The sequence below is a fragment of the Molothrus ater genome, chromosome 1 (genome assembly GCF_012460135.2).
Source record: "Molothrus ater isolate BHLD 08-10-18 breed brown headed cowbird chromosome 1, BPBGC_Mater_1.1, whole genome shotgun sequence".
Taxonomy (NCBI): domain Eukaryota; kingdom Metazoa; phylum Chordata; class Aves; order Passeriformes; family Icteridae; genus Molothrus; species Molothrus ater.
Window position 1 is genome coordinate 45,363,828 of NC_050478.2, and position 22,362 is coordinate 45,386,189.

At 39.4% G+C, this 22,362-nt stretch overlaps 1 protein-coding gene across 3 annotated transcripts in view; it reads right to left on the reverse strand.

The window, feature by feature from the left end:
* The window catches only part of TRAK1 (trafficking kinesin protein 1), a 125,928-nt gene that overhangs the window by 68,481 nt on the left and 35,085 nt on the right, over window positions 1-22,362 (reverse strand). For all 3 annotated transcript variants that reach the window (XM_036378789.2, XM_036378788.2, XM_054517245.1), the window contains exon 2: window positions 11,676-11,968. Coding sequence is in view for 2 of the 3 variants with exons in the window: in XM_036378788.2 (XP_036234681.2) it covers window positions 11,676-11,968 (293 nt within the window). In the remaining variant the exon portion in view is untranslated. The remainder of the gene's footprint in view (window positions 1-11,675; window positions 11,969-22,362) is intronic.

The following is a 22,362-nucleotide window of genomic DNA, read 5'->3' on the forward strand; positions in this document are numbered from 1 at the left end:
CCGGAAAAGATGTTAATGAGTAATTGGCAAGGCAACTTTTTATGACGCTGTTCTGATGCTATTGCCATTAACTTCTACTGCAAGTTTAAAATCTGTGCACCAGCAGGAAATACGAACAGGCTCTGATGCAATTGCCTATTTAGAAAAACAGAACACCATAATTATACTTGTTCATGACTAGACATTGGTTCACCACTTAAATCATGGCAATATTCTCAGTGCTACAGTTACACAATCTCTCCCCCCTTCACCTTTCCTCCCCTCCCTTTTCTGAGATGCACATATTTGTATTGAGAAGATATGCAGATTAACACTACCCCCCATCCTCAAACACCAGGTATATTTTTTATGAGACCCTGATTGTGCTTCCACAGAGGTTTTTAAATTCTTTCTGATTAGAACTGCAAAGATAAACAATTAAGTAACTTCTCTAGTAAGAACACCCAAGAAGTCATCTGTGATTGTGAACTATGATTAAGTTAACTGATATCCAACAAATATAAAAGCACTTCCTCTTCTCCTAGGTGGTACCTCCATTTTGTTGAGAAAAATGTAACACCTTACACTTAAAACAATTAACTGATAATTAATTTTAAAATGATACAACAAAATATAGCTGAACCATATCCTTTTGAGTTGCTGTTATGGATTCTGGGGCTTGTAATCTAAGCAATTGTCGACTTCCATTTTTTTGGAAAATACATTTGGCAAAAAAATTTCTACAAGCAGTTAAAAAGCAACTTAAACAGTTAATAAGTTATGAACTCATGATTCTTAGTAAACTCATGATTCTTAGTAAATTCTCAGTAAAATGGATCATTAAAGGTTTTGCTTATGCTCTTGTAACTCCAGAGCTTTCAGCACTTCATAGAAATAATTAAATATTTTTAAAATGAATAAATTTCACTCTTTTTCATACTAGTTTTGAAAGTAATATGTTCTACTGCTTTAGTTTCTTCTTAGCTTAAATGTATGAACACCTCACCTCACTTGTTTTGTTGCAAATATGTATTTCTCCATGCCCTGTTCCTCAGGAAATGAAAAAGGTGCTCAGTCTGCTTTGCAATAATTTTTTACAACATTCCTCCTTATGCTCTCGGTTTTCTAAATGAGATTAAAACAAATGTTTTCAAAGACTTTTGTCCTGCCTAATTTCTTGTTACATTTTCTAATCTTCTCTTTCCATAAGAAGATGCAAAACAGGCAGAACACTCCAGCTGAGCTCTCTTCTGCATATTTCTTCCACTTCAGGATCCCTTGGGTAGTTTTTAAAGGATTACCTACTAACATGTTTCATATTTTTTCATACAATGATATTTGACTGGCTGGTGTGTCTTTCCCCTTCTGGACACACTAAACCCCTAACCCATGCCTCTCAAGACAGCCACTCAAGTTTCACTGGTTATTTCAGCTTGCTTGAAGGAAGCAAGGAAGCATTTCTTTAAAGGAAGTTTTATTATGCTTGCTGATTTAGGTACCTTTGAGTATTTCATCAGTTCTTTTTCTTCTAGGCACATCTCTGCCCATACTAAATACTCTAAATATACTAAATACTCTAAATATAGTAAACTAACTCTTCACTGTGGGAACTGAAGTGAGGGTGGGAGGATGGCTTCTTCCTTCCCCCATTTTTTTTTTAATTTTTCACATGGAGAGAAAGAAAGAATTTGCAGGACAACCATGTTCATATGAGGATAAGAGTACACTTGCTTATTTTCAGATGCACACTTCCATCCTTCCTCTGCTGACAAGTGAGCAAGGAGTTGATCATAGAGAAAATGAAGTGAAAAATCTAAAACAATGGGAGCTGACAGTATGGAGACAGCACAACTCCTCAAGGAATGCCTTCCCCCTCTGCACATGACAACATGGAGATCACAAGGCATTGTGTAGGGTGGTCACCCACTGTCCTTTGCATCCTGCACTCATACATTAGGTCACTTCCCATGAAGTTACATATGTACTTAGCTGTCAGCATTACTTGGAGGGGTGGAACTATGCCAGCATCTCACAAACAAGCAAGTCAGCCTCAGTCAAACTAACTTCAATTCCAGCTAAGTTCAACACGAACCACAGATAGACAGCTTTGAAAATCTCATTCCTATTAACGTGGTCACCTAAAATCATCTCATCTGTCAAACTCTATTCCCTACCAGGCTTTTGGGTTTCACCTGTTCATGGCTATAGAGGTAGGAAAGGAAAACCTAGTGTGACTGATAAAGAAGGAGCACTTGCTCAATTTCAATTAAAGCTTCACATTAGAACTAATGATAAATTCAGAGAATGAAGCTAGAACAATGAGAAGGGACAAGGGTGTGGGGAGTGTGGTGGCCAACAAAGAACACCCTAAAACATACAGAAAACACGAAGAGAAAAGGAACTATACAAACCTCAGAGCCTGGTGTCTGCAGGAGCCTTTACTGCAGGGCTAACAATGCAAACAGCCTATCAGTACAGTCCTCACAAAGAACACAAAAGGTATAGTTTCTGCCTGTCTGCATTCTGCTTCAAACTATCCCTATCTCCATGGTTTTACTGCTTTGCTTGTGAACAGAGCTCCCCCCACCAAGGTTAAAAGCACTCCCAGGTCTCCAGAGAACCTGCCGGCAGGACAAACTGCCACCTGCCGGCAGGACAAACTGCCGCCTGCCGGCAGCACTGCCTTACTACCCGAACCCTCAAATCCCACAGGACATGTTGCCAGCCAGTTTCCTGCTTTCAGTCCACTCCTGCAAGTGGAAAAAACAATCACTCACAAACCCAGCCCTGCCAGGAACCATGCTAGGGTCAGGGCTCTGATCAAGAAGGGGTGTGCCAGAACACACAAGTCATGACAGAAAAGACCACAAGAAAACCACCCAGAGAGAGTATCATTACCACAGCACAGTGCCCCTGAGTTGCAGTTCTGATGGAAGCCAACACCTTGCAAACAGCACTAAGTGGCTGTGCTACCCAGAAATGCCTCCTCTGAGCAGAGGGAAACAACTGCTGAACAAAAGTAGGGTGTGCAGCAAAACAACTCCACTCTGGGTATGACCTAAGGGAAGTGCTGGGCTGCTTGCCAACCTTCAAAACACAAGCTTTGGTCATTGGGTTGTATCACATGCCTACCCCGACTATCTTCCAGGAAACTCCACCACATCAAACCCCAGCAGCTAGTGCTCAGCCTATAGCCAGAAAGGGGCAGCCTAAATATCCTCTCCTTCTTAAACACAAACAAAGCAAACAAACAAAAGAAAAAAACAAAATATGCCTCAGTAGCACTCTCAGGCAAATCTTGATCTTCTTTTAAAAGAACTAAAACATCGGAACTTGTCACTACCTTTTGAGGCAGCTGAGGAAACAGAAGTAGATACAAGCACAGTAACAAAAAGAGACAAGAGAAACAAGGAAACTCTGAAGAAAGCTGGAAGAATAAAGAAATCTACTACATTACTTCGTGGGACCACATACTCCTCTCTTTGGTTTTCAGTCCTATCGTATTTCCCACACACATATTACACTCACCCTTGACACTTAGCTCTGAGTTTTTTAAGTTCCTCTGTTTTAAATCTTTGAGAATGGACAGTCAATAAGTAACAATCCCAAAGAACAAAAAGCACACAATACCTGCATAGGGTCACTTCCAGTACTGGCGCCATCCTAGTTAAGTAAAAGCAAGGTTCTCTGCAGACAAGGGCTACAGCATGGAGGCTAAAGTCCAGCCACATGTAACACAAGAAATTGAAGTTCATCAACTTGAGGCTATTCCATGACAAATACCAGAAGATTTTGACTCCTAATTTTGCTCCCTGTGACACAGAGATTAGCCACCTAATCTAGATCAACATTAGCAGTCTCCTTTTTCAGAAGGCCTACAAGCCTAACCATATTCCAATGATGGAAGCAAGAAGGATGGTCTCTCTATAAATGTTTTTTCCAGCAGATATTTCCTTACTGCTTGTAACAGCCCAATAGCCTCATCTTCCCCATGCTTTCTGTCTATTTAGACAGTGATGGAATGAACTCATCATTATCACTACAAACAGATCCACATAAAAATTAAAAGCAGAGGGAAGAAAGTTCTACCACACAATTAGGCTGCTACCTACACTATTGAAGAGGAAAACATGGCCTGTAGTCATCCATTATTTGAGTTCTTATAGGCCCACAAAGACACAGTCATTATGTATTGACTGAGGTCTACAATTACAAGTATTTCCTGAGCATTATTTAATAATTACATGTATATGTACAGAGCAATAGGCAAAACCCCAGGAATTACCATATTCCTATTCAATGTCAGTTCCAGGATGCCCAGAATGTACTGAAACTGTACTGAAGTCTTTCAAATAATACTGCTGAATTCAAGACATATGTTTCAATGTAAAGCAAGTAGTTAGCTTCTCGGGGAAAGAAAAAAAATAAAATCCAATTCACTGACTTGTCTAAAGGGAAAGATAGCCTTAGCATCCTTACACATCTGAAGTCTCACTACTGGCTGCAAAGCCAAACATCTGGAAGTAAAGCCCTTCAACATGAAAGCTGTCTCATACCTCAAACTCAGACTCCTCAAACAGCCATAGCAGCTTCTGTAACTTGACTGGTATGGCATGACATGATTTGAAATTGCAAGTTCTGGCACACTTTTAACCAAAGGTGTTTAAGCAGTGGTTCTTCTGCCTCTGAACATGGAAAAAACTGCACAAAATCCTGGCTTCCACAGGAAAACAAAAGATTCCATGCCAACCTCTTTTCGGCTTGGCCAAACACACCAGCTAAAGACTAGGATAAAGTTGAGAATGTCAAAGCTAATGAAGATGAAACTCCACAGTTCCAATGTGAGGAATGCCATTGTTTATCAGGCTGAACTCTCCCTGCTTTGGTTCCATCCTACATACACATTCCTGTTACAAATAAAACCTGAGACAGATTTGGTGGTTCGGTCCATTAAAGTATTAGGACCCTACAGTACACAATGTCATACAATTAAATGAACTTTGCTTTAAATTAAGGTTATTAAATTAAATATTAATATTATTATTATATAAATATTATTAAATTAATATTTCTCCCTGTAGATAAATGCACCCATAGTCATGATTTTTACATTAAACAGAAAATAAAAGGAAACTCTGCCACCATGGCTATTCTTTTAGACTAAGAACAAAAGCTATTCACATACCAAAGGCATGCTGGCAACGCACTGTTCAGCAGCAGTGAGAATAAACATATTCATTAACCATTAGGATCTTCCAGCTGCCAAGAGAGACTGCAAATGTCTCAAAACCCCATTGATAAATCACTGAGTATGAAAACCCTGAAAAGCAATTGTCCTGCTTTTCCTTGTTGTTCAGCCCAGCTACAAAATGTGCCAGCCACTAAACAACGGCTGTCAAAGCTTTCACAGCATCACAAGCAAAACATGAGAATTAAATCTTATGTAGCTTGCTCTTTACAGATGCTTACTTTCAGTGAAAAATGTGTTGCTTCGTTATGGACACACACACATACATTGAGGGAGAAAGGTAAAGCTGAACTTCATGTGTTATGGACTTCATGTGTTATGGAACTAAATTATGGAATGAAAGCTATTTTCACATATCTAAACACACCAATAATCAAACGTAGCTATTTAGTCTTCCTCACTATTCATTGCACCACAACAGGAAAACAAAAAATGCAAACAACAACAAAAAAAATCTACTAGGCACTTGCCTTCAGTACTTTCTCCAAAGAACAAACCCAGAACAATGATCAACATTTACTGCTTTCATGCACCCCTACTTTGAATAAAGTACTTAATTAGGAACAATAAGTGCTTCTCAAAACAAGGAAAATCTAAGAAGAATGCCTTTAAAAATGTCACACTGGACTTGTAATTCCAACAGTTGCTTTCATAGTGACTTCAGAATTGACAGTTTACACTAAAAAACATGGATCATATTAGAAAGCATAAATAAGTAAGACAGCACAGCAGAATTCTGCTTAAGGGAATACCAACGAACGAAATGCCATCAAACCATAAAAAGACAATCCTTGATAAAATAAAAACATATGACCAAGATACAGATTAAGAGGTAGTGTGACAACCTGACACAGGAGAGGAATCAGAAAAAACCACCAGGTAACTTGAAAAGGATAAGAGCTGGAAAGCAACTGTAGGAGGATATTTGGGGGGCAGGGGGGAAGAATCGGCATGAAGTTGACTGAGAACCTATCAAAAGCCAGACATAAAATTCAAAATAGAGGCAATGATGTAGCATGCACAGAGAATAAGATCATTTTGTCAGAGTATGCTAGACAGTAATAGTCAGACTCATAAAATTGTTCTAGTAATGCCAAAGGAGCTATCTCATGTTAACAGGACTGGCATTTTCAGAATGCTTTAGAGAAAGGAAGATTGTTCAGAATTTAGAAATTGCTGCTTAGAGAAGCATCAGGAAAGAGGGAGAAAAAACTAAAACTAGACCAAGCTTACAGGATGAGACTGGTGACAATAACTTACAATCAAGTAAATGGGCTGAGGAGGGGACCAACATTCTCATAGCTTTATTTAAATGAGAGACCAAGACAGCTGGGAGAGGAGTAGACAGGGGTGTAAAAAAGATGAAGGTTTTTCAAAATCATGAAGATAACTTCATAAGGGGAAAGAAGAACTGATATTCACCAAAATCCTGCACAACTAGGACAAATACTGACAGAAACTTCAAGATCAGTGTCACTGCACACAGGAGTAGCAGCCATGAACTTCCAGGGTAAAACAATCAGCAGATCCAGTTAAGAAAAGCTATGGACAGGTTCCAACACTAAATAGCTCTGCATGATGGGGGTACTTATGCTGAGAGTAGACTACTGAGAGTGGCTGAGTACGTGATCTCCATACCAGTACCTGCAGTTTCTGGAGTCAGAAACACAGTCCTGAGCTGGCTGGTCCAACACAGCAGATCCTTTCTTATACTCTCTGCTTGAGTTCCAGCTCCATCAAGCAGCATTTAACACCTCTCATACTGATAAAACTGAGAAAAATGTGGAAGTCCCACCCCAAACTAGGAGCAGAAAAAGAAGCAAATTCTAGAGCAAGTTATGCTCCACTAAAAGAGAAATGTAACCACAACAGTAAAAGAGAAAGGTAACCCCAACAGAACTCAGAGAGATTCAAATAACGGGAAGCAATTCAAAACTGTTAATATTTTATCAATACTTTTTAAACCGTTTAAAGCTTAGAAGTCAACCAGCAGGCCTGTAACAGGTACTAAAATCAACCAGAGCACCCTGTTGAACAGTCTCAGAATAGCAAGCACATTGCGCCTGGTGGTAACTCACATACCCAGAACAGGACAGCCACAGGTACAGCATTCTCCCCATCACCTGCATAACAACAGTAAAGCAGTCTCACAACAACCTGTAATACCTAAACCCCTATGGAGTTAATTTAGAGTAATCATGCTTTATCACACTTGAAACAGAAGGAATAGAAATTCAGCCTTTCAACACAAAAACACCTATCTTGGGGGCGGGCACACATACAATGGAATGGAAATTCTGTGGGCCCTAAGTATATCCTTTAAAATAAAGTGATTACATAAAGAAATGGTCAGAACAAGACCAGTTATCTGTAGGATCAGTCAGTTATCAAAATGGGCTGATGCTGCCATGAAGATGGTAATTTAGTGTAAGAGAACAGAATCTCTTTCGTATGGGAACATATTTAAAGTATGAATAAAGATAGAGATAGAATGAAAACCCAGAGAAAACTTTCTGCACCCAAACATTGCTAGGAGATTGTGTGAATGAGACTTGGCAGTAAGAGAAAGTTAGTTTCACTGGGTGTTATGACTCCTTCCACTGCAGTCACTGCAGTAACATGCAAGTTACACAACCCACAAGGAAGGTCAAACATTACCAACTCTTCTCACTGACACCTTCCTGCTGAGAAAAAAAAAAAAACATTTTGTTTGACCCCTCCAGTAATGTAACTTTGTTTTTAGGAATTAAAAAAAAAAAAAAACCCAACCCAAAACTTACTTGTGCTACTTGCAAACAAAGACACAGAACAGGTTATTACCACAGAGCATTTCCCAATAACTCAACAGCCCTCAGGAAACTGTCCTGAACAGCCAGAAAACACATTCCTACATGTGTTTTGTAAGAGTAATTAGTACAATGAACAAATGAATTATGCAAACTAATGAAGGAGCTGGGAAATTTAAATTACAGTCCATTCATTCTCTCTGTTTCCAGAGAAGGATGAAGGAAACCTACATGGCATATTAAGCAGTTAGCTATTGAATTACAAAGTAGAGCATACCAAAATCAATGCAAATTGTGAGTATTCAGACATGCAAAACCAGACAAAGTTAACTTACTGAAGATGTCTAAGGATTCTGTGTTAAGCATATTTTAAGAGAAAAAAAAATCAAAAAGCCTCACAAAAATATTCTGGCAGTCAGACAGCTATCACAAGAGTAATATCCAGTGATATTTGACTTCCGTCCCCACTGTACTCCCCATTTCCAAAGGGACAGGATTTGTCAGACAGTAGGTAACAGATAAGAAAAAGGCAATCAGACTAAGAGGCTTTTGTAATTCATAAATTGGGACTACTGACCACTTCAGAGATACTCTGCTTTTTCATGTCAAGATTACAGCCCTTCCTGCTCTACAAAAAATGGGATGGGGATGGTGGTGTTTGTGGTGGTGGTGTTAGAGAAGAAAGCCCCCAACTCCAGTTGCTGTTTTCATGAACAGCTGACTGACAGTATTTAGATCTGCACTGCAATTACAGAAAAGACAGACAGACCTTGAAAAGCATTTCCACTCCCTTTCTAGCAAAAAGAACACTAGATGGTGCTACATCCGTATTCCTATCTCTACACTCTCATAAGATGAGAGCAGCAAGAAAAAAAAAAGTTAAAAGGAAAAAAAAAAAACCAACTAGGACACGAAAGGTGCCTCCCACATGTAGCAGCACCATGCCATTTCCATACAGTGCTGCCCTACTGTCCACCAACCTCAGGGCTTGAGTCTCCTGCCCATTTACCTGCAGGAGCTCCATAATCAATAGAAAATTTGAAGTCAGATGACATTGAACTTTTCTCCTAAATCTTGCTAACAAAACCTAGAACGAAATATTACAAACCAAAAAATCTATTACAACCTCTACTGAGTCAATTTTCAGGTTTAGTGTTTAAAGAGTATGTGCTCCACTATACACAAAGTATGTGTTATTATTTTTCATAATAAAAATTATGAATACTCTTAAAACATTCACAAACAATTTTTTTCAAGGATTAACTATCCTATTGCATCTGCCCTTCTGTGCTGAAGTCAGCACTTACTTCATATGCATTTACCTGCATAAAGCTTCACTTAGAGCACCTATGAGCTTTGGATGGTGCTTTAGTATAAAATTCAGTGGGAAAGGCGCTTATAGGGTGCTGTTCTCTCTCAGACACTGGCTCAAGGAAATTTTTCACCACACTGCTTCTGTCACCTGGATCCAGCCATATAGTGCTTATTGCCTCTGTTATGCCAACAGAATTGCACAGTAGGACAATTAGAGAGGTGTGACCTAACTAAAAAGTAACCCTCACCTCCTCTCTGACACAAAAGCACAGCAAGGATTCTATGCAGACCAGTTGCCTAAAACACCTCTAGTTTCACTCCCACAGAAATCTGTTCAATCTGTTCAAGCCCAATTCTGAGATGGTTTGGAGACAAGAAATGTTTAAGCCAACCCTATATCCAAGAATATATGCTTAGCACAATCAGAATGGGCTTCCTTACTTCCAGCCTATGCCCTCCAACACCTTCAAAATGCACAACAAAAAGCTGAAACTCAAAAAATCCATAAACAACAAAAAAGCCCCTGGATAACCAAACAATCAAGAAAACCACTGCTATTTCTACTGTAAGCCACATCATGTTCTCCTCAGGTCACAAATAGTACAAATCTGACACCGCAGAATAGCAAATCCATTTTAAAAAGCAATTGAGGACCAATCTGTAAACAGCACTTGGCTGACAGATAAGCAAGAAGAAAGAGATTCAGAAACTACATCAGGCTTGAAGGAATGTGAAGTAGCAAGAACATGTGCTGGCCTCCATTTAATAAAAACTTTTTAAATGTTAAAAAGTGAGTTTGTCTTGCCTTTCAAGAAACCATAATCAAGAAGGCATCTTGATTCATGAAAGAAGTTGGTTGTCCTGGCTTGTTGTCAGAAACAGAAAAACAAGGTTAACAGGGGAGGGGGGAGAGGGGCTGAAGGGGAGACGAGCCACAACCAGCAGAACAGATTGCAAGATCTTTCTACAAGGGGCCTGGAAAACAGAATTATATTACCCAGAATGCATTTATATAATGAGCAGTTTCTAGTCTACCTAACTACATGGAAGTCAAAAGGATGACCATTTTTGAACTAACCAGTTAAGGAGCTCTAAATCCATGAAAACAAGGAAGGAAGGATGGCAAGTAAGTTTGCTTATTTAAACAAAATACTTATTTTATGTAGATGCATACCTGACAAAGTGACTCCAGTGTTAATACTGCTGCTTGCCTTCCCACAGAAATCAGGGTGCACTTGAGAGCACCTCTGCCCTTCTTTCTATTTTCTTTTTCTTTTTTCAGAATATCAGCCCTTAGTAACTACACAGCTGTTGGGCTGATCTAAGCTAAGGCATGCTTAAAGCAGCTGCTGACAGTCACCATTAGCTAGTTCTCTGATTTAAGGACAATTCTAGAAAGGGCTGACAGTAACTCAGGATAAAAGTATCTGGCTGCCAATTAGAATGGTCTTAGTCTTATTGCTGTTTTTCTCAGACATCTCATTTCTCCCTTCTAAAAACTCAGCTATGTCCTCAAATATTCCCAAACGGACTTAGAACTCACAAGGTCACATTAGGCTAAGAGAAGCCTCACAGCTCAGCCAACAAACCACAGACTTGGAATGAAAGCTGCCTGTCATTTCATGGCCATAACCATGACTAAACTGAGTTACAGTGATTATTCAAACACAAAAAAAATGGGTCAGCTGACCACAGCACTAAGATTCCAGTTCTGTTTAAAATACCATACTTCAATACATATTCCATTTATTTGTGTGAATCTATAACAGGGTGTTCAACCTTTCATAAAGCATGCAGAAGAAGCTATTCCATATACATTAACTTCTACTGTTCCAGAACAAATGCGAAAAAATGAAATGGGTTTGAAAAGCAAAAATATGTACAGTAAAAATGTTAGATCCTATTTCTCCCATCCCTATTTCTCACATTCTTCATATGAGAAAGCAATTTTCATACAAAGATGGAATTCTAAATTATGCTGAACATTAGGACAAGCATTCCATAAACTTTAAGGTGCAGTGTTTCCTTATCCTCATCTCTGACCTTTGTTATTTTCCAAACAAAATTTCAAATGGTTCAATTTCCTTAGTACATAAATACAAAAAATTGCATTGCAAACCTGGTTTCACAGCTGTCATTGGTCTGGCCTATTCGCAAGGACCTTAAATATTACAAAGTGCTGTCATTGAAAATCCTGGTGCCCGGGAAATCACTTAAAGAAGAAAAATTGTGCAGAACAGTGATAACACCATCCATGAAGCAGATACCCCACCAAGAGCTTAAGAACAGAAGCTTAACTCTACACCACCACATACATGCTCACCAAGGTAAAGGATTTGACTGCTTACCAGTAATGGTGCAGGCATCTCTGTACTCTCTGCAGTCTGGCACATCATCTTCCACGCCTTCGCTTACATAGTGCTCCTCGTGAATGCCTGTGTCGCGGGCTAGGACTGCATGGCTCGACAGCTCCGAGGGAGGCACGGTGGCGGCCAAAGTGCAGTCGTGCAAAGCTGTGGCGTCCAGCTTGGCAGGTTTCACAGGCTCGTACAATGTGCCATCAGGGGGACCAGCACTGGAGACCGGGGCTGGCTGGCACAGATGGAACTCCTTGTCTTCGCTAGAGCTGGCTTCAAGAAGTCTGCAGAACACAAAAGGAACAAATGGTCAATTCAAGCCATTCCAAACAGTGTATACCAGGAAAGATGGTTTTCTTTTTTCTTAAACATTAGTTTAACCTGACAAATTCAGCAAATACTGAAACCCCTACACTCTTCACAGAGCAGCTGCCTATCTCTGCACTTTGCCCAGTGGTGTGCACTCTGCACCTTGCTCAGTAGCAAAGTGTCAGTCCTTGTACTGTGTTTTTTACTAACAGCTGATTAAACATCCGTATTTTTGCCAATCCCAACTTGCAGTAAGCACAGTCCATTCACCTTGGCTCACTCACCAACTTTCTCTCATGTCAGCCAGGTCAAAGTTTTGTGTAACCCAGCATCTGTATGAGCCAGGTCATACAGACAGGCTGCACATCCCTGGTTGACTTAATAACACCTGGAACTTTAATAACACCATAATTTGAAATCAACTGATAGCAAACAAAACAGCAATTATTAGAAGTTTATACTATAACTGTACTAGACTTTCATCTCCACTGTACACCCAGCTCCTCACTGACAGACTGGCAGCTGGCACCTCTAGCGCCCTTTACAGAAAACACAGAAAACAAAACTCAAGTTACCCTGGGTTAAAGGACTGACCACACTGCTGCTCCCCAGTGCCTCAGCCTCAAACTGGGAACAAAGTCCCTCCACGCTAGATACTGATGTTCCCAGCAAGATGGAATTGGCCACAGAAGGAATGAAGAAGAGCACATTTCTCCCAAAACTTAAGCAAACATTTTGTGTAAGGAGCTAAAGGCACATGGTACTGCTTTTGGTTATCAGCAGTGTAAGGAAAGATGCAAATTCTCCCTACTAGGAAAAGAAAATATTATCATGGGATTGCAGAAAAACAGACTTGGGAAAAGACTTGAAAGACTTTATATATATAATAGCTACAACACATAAGCAGCTGCTGAAGAACAAGACACACAGGAACACCCAGACAACATAAGAAAAACAGGAAGACAAACAGCAAGAAAACGCAAGAGCAGGTGTGATGTAAGTCCATATGCAAGTGCAGCAACATGCTATGTTCGGTGCTTCACTGAGAACCAGAACAACACTTGTCTTGAAATTTCTATGTGAAAAAGGCTCTCTCTAATCTCTGGAACCTGTCCAGATAATCGTATTTTGCTGTTAAAGCTACACTCAGTATTTCGGCAACTTGTTTTCTGGCATTCCCAGCCAATAACATTATTGCTCCAACAAACATGACAGTATTCTAGAAACTCCCTGCAAGACTCAAATACCAGTCTTTAAACTGTCAAGACAAAGATCAGGTGTTTAGACCTTCTGGGAGTAAGCTCCAGAAAAGTCTTGCAACAAAGCTGGAACACTGCACCAGCACCGTTTTTCTCTACCTGTTTTTCACCTTCAGCATGGGTATAAGAACAAAAAAGCAAAATTCTCTCCCCCTTTCAGAGGGTCTAAACAAGGATACATTTGTACTGAAATCAGAACACCGTAACTAGTAAACAGATGGGCAATATTAAGTCTTGGAAAAAAAACCCTACACACAAAATAACATTTCATTAAGTTTTCCTCAATTACATACATTTATATTCCTGCATGGTATTATTTAACCTGGAAATACTTCTCACACTCAGAGACTCAAAAATCTGTATTTTGTAAGGACCGTAACAGCTAAGGAAACACACTAAATCACATGATAAATTTATAACATACACTAATAAAAATTATACTCTAGTGTGGCAGCTGCAGGAAGAGAAAATTTCACTCGAGTGCTTTAACAGAAAGTGTTATGGTCTCCCTGCAGAGCATCCATTATTCCTGCACTATCACAGTACATACTGAAAAGAACAATGGGGTTACTTGTACTGATTACTTTGTAAATGGTCCCCTTTCAAGTGGCTCCTTAGAAATAACTAGAGGGAGATTACTGATATTAAAAATCAGTTGCTCAAATGAAGTTGGAATCAAAATGCAAATCTTATTTTTCCCCTCTGCACTGAAGATAGAAACAGTTTAAGCTATAAACAAGAAAAAGTACTGGAAATGCACAGACTGACTGATTAGATGGGCTCAATTTTGCCCTAGCTGCTGCCACACATCTGTGAATTACATTTGTTTTGGGAAACTGTTAGATAAGTCTGTTGTTATGAACAAGGCCTTGACTAGGATTAAATAACTAAAAGCTCCAACAGCACTTTTCAGCCTTCCTTGCCCTCCTCTCCCCTCCTTCCCAGGCCCTGCCTTAGCAACCTCAGGAAGCCAGTAAGAAAACAGCACTCCTGAATGAAATAACACTGATAACCAAGGTGTGATTTGTCTGCAGCCTTCTAGTGAGTTCCAGGAATTTAAGATCTTGTACCTTTGCTGAACAAATGACATCCAACATCTGACATACCTGACTACCATTTCTGACTCTCTCCCACACAATCCTCATCCAAAAACTTTTGTCCAGAACATAGCATTCCAATTTGCATAAGAAGTTTGTGTTGAATGAGTTTCACCTCTTAACATTCACTCCACTGAGGTACCACGGAACCAGTTCTCCACCTCCTGTAAGCTCCACCCCAACCCTCGGCTCTGTTAAGAGTAAATAAAGATACACATCCAGAAACAAAAGTCATCACAATGCTCTTCCTACACACGAACAGTTTCACTGCTGGCAATTATGGAAACTTAAGGAAAATAAGCTTGAAAGTACAAGGAAGGAGCAAAAGCTAAACCTCCCAAAATTCACAACAGTCTGCCTAGTCTATTACAGAAACACATGGAGCATCTACAGGAGAAAGTCAAGTTCAGGTTTCAGGAAGAGAATTTGCCTTGATCTTAAAACCTTGTATCATGGAGGAAAGAAAGCCAGCATAAATGTGTGTGTCTGCTTCCTTTCACACTTATTAAATATCTTCAGTTTCCTTACTAAAACCTACAAAGGCATTGTCTGCATGGCATCTCTTGCAAGGCAAGTGTTGCCACCTAATCCAGGCAGCACACACTTGTCCTTTAAACTTCTATATAAGTCTTCCTATTGCAGAAAATAAAAACAAACTGCAACTGAACACTATTTACCAGATTGTCAAAACAGCTATAAAGAGAAATGAACATGGTAGTTACTGTCCCCAGAAAATACACAATATTAATATTATTCTTTAGTGAATGTCACCTGCACATACAATATTTGTAAAGGTGATGGTACAAATTGTTATTGAACTCCTTGGTATTCACTCCTTCTGAGATACAAATGAGGATAGAAATAATAATTGTAGTTTTGTACCTAATCTGACATCCAAACAAGTGCAGACTTTGTAAATCAGATTATAACTGTTCTTAATGAAAATTCAACAAATTTCTTTTCAACAGAAGCCTGCATATAGGATTTAAGTAACTCCTACCTAATATGACATAATTCAGCTTTTGCCTCAGTACGGTAAAAGCTATATTGGACCATTGGCTGTATTGTGCCATTTCTCCCAGTCTAAATACAATGAAAGTTTGAGGCTAATAGACAGATGTGGAACTAAAGAAATATTTAATTTTGAATGTTTGAACAAAATCCTTCAGTGTAAAACTGTTTGCTGAAAGAGCAAGATTGCCTAAAGTTTATCATCTATATCTTTTTAACAAAGGTCATTCTACTCTGAAAAAAAACCTAATATGTCAGTTGTTTGTTGAAAGGCAATCATTCCAACCTTGCACTTTGTTAGAGGGATTAACAAGCACAAAGACTTGCTCCTGCACACCACCTCTGAAGAATGCCCAGATTTTGGTCTAACACAATGAATGCCTAAAACAGAGTACTGGCAGATTACTATATCAAGACCTTAAATTCTACATACAGCCAACACCTCTGCAATGTAATAGTACATCCACACAATAGATCAGACTATGACTGCAACGCTGCAACGTAACCAAGACTTGATGAAGAAGTTCACTGGGGGGTACTGACTGCAGTGTACCTGTGGCAGCCCAGATTCCAAAAGGCAAGTCAGGAACTGAGCTGTGATTAGTCAGCAATGTGTTCCACATAAAAAAAATTAAAAAATAAAAAAATAAAAAACTCCAGCTTTGCCAGTTATCTAGGCAAAGCAGTTCACACATTTTCTTTGCAGTGTGTTTTGTGGTGAAAAGGTTGAGTTTCATACATCACAAATTTCACATACAAGCAAATAAAATAAACCACTTGCTTTTTCACTGCCATTTGAGATGAAGCTTTTCTGCATTCAGCACTAAACACAACTTAGCTCTGAATCTAAACACTCAAATGACTTTAAGTAATCTTTCTTCCTCCATCAAAAGCAGAAAAAGATACAGAGATATTCAGCCATAGAGATATGTGCTTACCTAGAGCCCAGCAAAGCCGAGTAAGTTATCCATAACTTTGCAACATTATTCTTACCACCATCTTGGGTTGTAGCAACAGCAATTTACTGTAGTCACAAAACATCTGGAAATGTGCTACTCCAGAGCCACATGCTGCACCCTTTGGTGATTATTAAGCTTTGAACCACGTTTAATTGTCCAGCTCAGATTTTGTGATTCAATACTACTTTTATTCAATAGTTTAAAATGGCAACTGGGACACTCTGAACATCTGCCAATTTAAAGAAATACTTCCTTAACAGAGGGGAAAAAATATCTTTCCAGAACATCTGACTAAAATCTTCCAGGTCATCCTTTTGCTATGCATACTCTCATATGTAATTCAACTATGCTGTTGGGTTTAGAGAAGAAGCAAAACCATTTACTGTGAGCTGGCTGGTTTTGCATGACAGCTCTGGTACATATGAACAATCAATTCCCTTTGAGTAAGAATCTGAAAACTCTGCTGCAAGATGCACTTCAAATGGTACTTGCTGTCTCACAGGGACATGAAACTTCAAGTAGCCCCATGGGCTACATCACTGACAAGTCATCTGGCATGTACCTATTAAATTTTATCCTTCAAGAAGCTTCAAACTGCATGGGTAAGAGGGGACATTCAGCCCAAGGTAATTTAAAGTAACCCCTTCAAATCAGCAATGAAGATTGATGAAGGTTCAGGGTTTTGATCTAGTTACTCACCCCTACTGACCAAAGTATTAGGTAATTTAGACAGAACCACAAGACATCAAGGGATTGAGAAAGCTTTCTACTCTTCACATCCACCTGGAGCTTCAGAGCCCTGATCCTGTATTCTCACTTACTAATTCACTAATTCTCATTTACTAAGTACTAACTGATGCTTAAATGCATCAGAGGGTTTTAGAATGTGCAAATTCCACCCTTTTATGTACTTGAAAGAGTCCCACCAGAAATATCCTTCCTTGTTTTGTGCATCACGCTATAAATCTACTAAGCACCTCTGTTTTAAACTAAGTCTGGTAAGTTTTACTAAGCTGTTTAAAAAGAATCCTCAAGGTTCTTATCTACCTCCCACCTAAAAAATTTTTCAGATGCAAAATGCTCCATGTAGACACTGAAGCAAATCAAAGCTCTGTATGTCTTTATATGTCTGACTTGTATGTAACAAGATTAATATGCTCACCTACCCTTGTTTGGGAAAATAATCGACTGAAGCAACTTAGAATTGCTAAAAGTATCCAAATTCTTGTTTCTTTCATAACGCACATTTTGAATCTGTAAATTTTGCCTTTTTTAATTTAAAAAAATTTCTTCACTAAGTGGGTGGGTTCAAAATCCAGTCAAAATGCCTTCTTCCATTTAAATACATGTTGCCAGACCTTGAAGACATAACCCTTTGTAGAAGGTCTGGCTTTTACACACACACACACATAAACATTCACTGTTTAACTTTTAGATAAAGGCTGAATATGGTCCCAAATTATTTACTGAGTTGTTTTAATTATGTGCTATATACCCTCTTATAAACCATGGGGGTTAGCTTCTGCTCAGAAGCTGCCTTTTGAACATGCAGAATGCTGACTGCTTAGTTAAAACCCCTAACTCAAGGGACATAAAGAGTCTAGGCATCATAGATGAGTGATAGAATGTGAGAAGCACCTTATTTACTTTCAAACACTTGACATAATTCTTCATTTCTTATGTTACAAGAGCTCCAATAATTTTACAGTAAAAACTAAAGGGACAAACATCTTGGACAAGTCCAGACTACACCCTTATCCAATGTTTTAAAGGCAGTCAAGGTCCTTTTAATCAAACTTCTTGCTTAAGTTTCCTAGCTTTATAGTACATTCAGATCATATTCCACAGTTTTTGTTAGTTTTGGATTTTTTTCTGCTTCATAGTGGAGTTAGGAATGCTTTGACCTAGCCAAATGCAATCTTTCAGAAAAGTATCAACGCCCAGTGTTAATGCCACACGCTATGAAGGATCTTCTCAAGGTACATGCCTCCTGAAGAAAGGCTTTTCAGCCTGTGAAACTATAAAAAAATGTTCTCAAGTCAAAGATCTGAAGGGTTTCTAAAATCACTTTTATAAAGCCTCTTAACGATCAAGTACTAAGCTGATGAAGACATCCAAAACTAGAACAATACCTGGTTAACTGCCAGTGGCATGGTAATGTCATTTAGAATAAAAAAGTCACCACATGAGAATAAAAGACAGAATAGCAGCAATAACCAAAAAGCTCCTTAAACCATAATATAACCATGTACAGCTTGAAATCTCACTCTCAAGGCACCCAGAGCTGCTGCTGTGACCTTGTTTAGCTTTATTTGACAATTAAGTTATCAATCGAGTCAGTCATGTTTTCTCAAAAAACAAGGAAATGAAAACATCACAAATAATAAGCCTCTTAAAAGAAAACCACACCACTGCTCTCCACAAACCAAAGTTTCTCACCACTAGGATTTGGCCTTCAGAAGAAGCCCATCAGTCTCTTCTCCCCTCAGGGCAAGGGAGAGTAGAAGCCTACTGTAAGACAAGCCCTGGGTTTGACCTTCACAGCTGTGAGGGCACAAGTGTGCTCTCACCCAGCTTTATGTAACACTGCCCCACTCTGCTCTCAAGTTCCTTCAGGCAAATATTGCAGGGATCTATAAATAGCTCTTCCTTCTGTAAGGCTCACATTACACCGGGAGCTTTTTACAGCTCTCTCTCCTTTTATTAAATATAGGCCAAAAACCATGCTCTCCCCACCATACCCCTCTGTCAGTGAACAAACAAAACTGCAAAAATGTAAATGGTGCATTCCCTTTCCTGCAACACCTCGTGCTCCTGGCTGGGAGATCTTCAGCCGTGTACCTGCCTTGCAAAGGGAAAGCTGTTCAACCACCCCCACCACTAAGGCACAGTGTATGAGAGCTGCAGGTGCAGGCAAACAAGGAATTCAGGAAAAAGAAAACAAAGCTCAGAGGTATGGCAATGCAAAGTATAAACACCCCAAACATGTACTTTCTTTTCACACACACGTGTGTGCAAGGTGCTCAGTGAGGTAGATCACTACAAGATGGGTGCAAAAGGCATGGACCAATACTTGCTGAAGATAAGAATAAGATTTTATGACTTAAAAAGAAGCAAAACAAAACAAAAAAACCCCACCTAATAATTTTGGATTAGCTGCTGGTATATTTAGCATGGACTCCAGACTCAAAACAGTGAACACACAAGCTAGAATACAAGACCATGAGTTTTGGTACATAAACACCATCTCTGCCAGCGTATCTCCTTGTACCACTTCAAAAAAGGCAGGTATCAAAGACTTGTCAGAGGTCAGGTATGGGGAGAATGACTACATTAACAGCAAACCAGGTCCTCAAATAATATGGGTGGGAACAGTGATAACAAAAATATGAAAAGTTCTCTTTATTTAAGCAACACAAGAGAATGGAACTCCCCACTTCTTTACTTCTCCACAAACATCAAAGGCTTTCAAATGAGAGTTTTGGGTACAGCTTTTCTGATAGTTGGGGAGAGCTGTTGATCACCACAAACTCTGAACTGCATAGGTAACACCACTGCCCTTGTTCCTGAGTGCTGAGCTCACTTCCCATCCAGAGCAAGGAGCAGTGGGAGCACTTGCCCAGAAGCAGTGCACACAGGAGTCACAAATGCACTACACAAACATGAACTAGCTACTTGTACAGGGGAAACAAATCCAAACCCCCGAAGAACTCACTGAAAAATGCTGGGCCTAAGACAGCAGGCAGAAGGTAAAGATATTTGAATTAAAATCTATTCCCATTCCAAGCTAAATCCCTGATGAGCCAGCCCAGCCATACTCTGTTCCTCAGGGCAACGCTAAAGAGCAGGGGAAAACAGCCAAAAGACCATGCTAGTATGTTGGTTTCCCACCACCACTACACTACTGTTTAATCAAAAACACAATACAACTAATTGCCAGCAAGTCAGGGCCAAGAGTTTTAGTCAAGTAACTCTAAACAAAAGAATAGACTGGCTCAAACCAAATATTTATCATGGTTTAAAACCTGGGGGAGAGGGGGAAATTTTAATCTTGTTTTGCATTACTATTGTTCTTCTCCTGTTACAGGAGGAATTTCTCATTTCTCACCCTCTGCAATGACTTCGAAGAGTCTACATGGACTTGGTACACTTTAAATTTTAAAAAATACCGATTTACAGGATTGGAAAAAAGTGCCATTATTCCAAATTTCAATAGCTGACCTTTGGAAAATATTTGCACAAAATCTCATATAACACAAGACTGCTGCTTTTCTTTACTGTTTCTTATTGCACACAGTCAGTGAGAGCAGGGATAAGAAGAATGAAATTCTTCGCAAACTGCCCTATAAAAACCCCAACAAAACAAGCACAGAACTCAAAAAACTCAAAACCCACACACTGCAACTCCTGTGTCCTTATCCATTTATTTTCAGATTGAGTTGATTGCTTTGGAGTTGAATAATTGTATTAAAAGGTGATTAAAAAATAAGACCAACAAACAAATCAAACAATCAAACCCCCACCTGCTGAGTAGGAACATCCTTTTCTTTTTTTTTTTGTTCCCAGAAATTAAGACATTTAAATATCCTGTTGCTGCTATAAGCAATTTCAGAGACAACTACTGGGAAGCTTACCTCCAAGAACAGTCAGACCACCAATTCCTGCTCTGAGTAAGATGCTAAGTCGATCTGCTTTGGCTCACTAGCATCACTGGCCCTGCCTCACTCCCTGGCAGCAAACCTCCCCACGTGCTCGAGCAACTGGCACAATCCAGTGAGAGCCTCCACCATTCCTCAAGGTTGCCTTACAATCCTGAACGTGCAAAGTTTCTCAGAGATTATCCCCCAATTTCTTAACTGGCTGTTAATATCCCTGGGCCTCATATCCATTATCTTTTGCCATCTCTGATGAGGTGTGTATGGAACGATGCTTTCAACCGTACACTGTTATGTTTGAGAGGACACGAGTGAGCTGAACACAGCTCTGTCACAAGCTCTATAATTATAGCCCTTCCGTAAAGCTCTGGGCTGGGGGTAATGCAGATCACAGCCCTTTTCAGCCCAGAGAAAGCCACAGCTCCAACACCTGGTGATATCTGAACCTTACAAGCCCCTTTATGTACCATTGTTGGGGAGTGACACAACAAGAACACAAGTTCCTGAACAACCAGCAATCCAGGGCCTTATACCAAAGCCTTGGTCACATGGCCTTCCCAGCAACTGAGACGTGTCCCTGACTAATGAGGGTGCATCTCAACACACACCATTCCATGCAGGACTGCTTCCCTACCAGCTCCTCTTGGGGCTAATGGCTACAGAAAAAAAAAACCAAAACATTTCACAGCCCTTCTCAAAAGGCTACATTGTAGTTTGAAAATCTTGAATGTAGTAGTTTAAAAATCTTAAATGACTTCTGTCAACTCATTTTTCTGCTTCTGATGCTTGTGTGAAAGCACCAAGAATAAAATAGGAAAATAAGATTTTGTTGTTTAAAAGTTGCTCTGTATAATCAGTATATTACCATATACATGTGTCTGTGTTCTTGGGAACCTAGAAATGTTTATCCTAACAACAGGCTGTGGAATTTTAGGAAACTGAGCCAATTATCCATGGCTTAGTGCCATTAAAGTCAAAGTCATACAAGCAAAGATTTTAAAACAGAGTTTTTTAGAATTCAAGGGCATTAACATGAAGATGGTAAGGGCAAAACTGTGAAACAGTCTTTATACACACACACACAAAAACACCAATCCCAAACAAAACAAAAGAGAAAAAAAGTCTCCTTACAGGGGAGAACTACACAAGAGCTTAAGCTAGGGGGTATAAATACATATTAAATACAATACAAGCTCAGTTTTTGCTTCATTTGCAGACTATCTTACTTAGATACAGACTGAAGCTGAAATCCTGCATTGTGGCTTTCCCCAAAGAACCACAAAAACAGAAATTTGGATTCACTCAGTGCAGATGGATCAAATGATTCCAGACCATTTGGAAACTGACTTTGGAAAATAGTTGTGATAACCATTAGACAAGGCACTTTC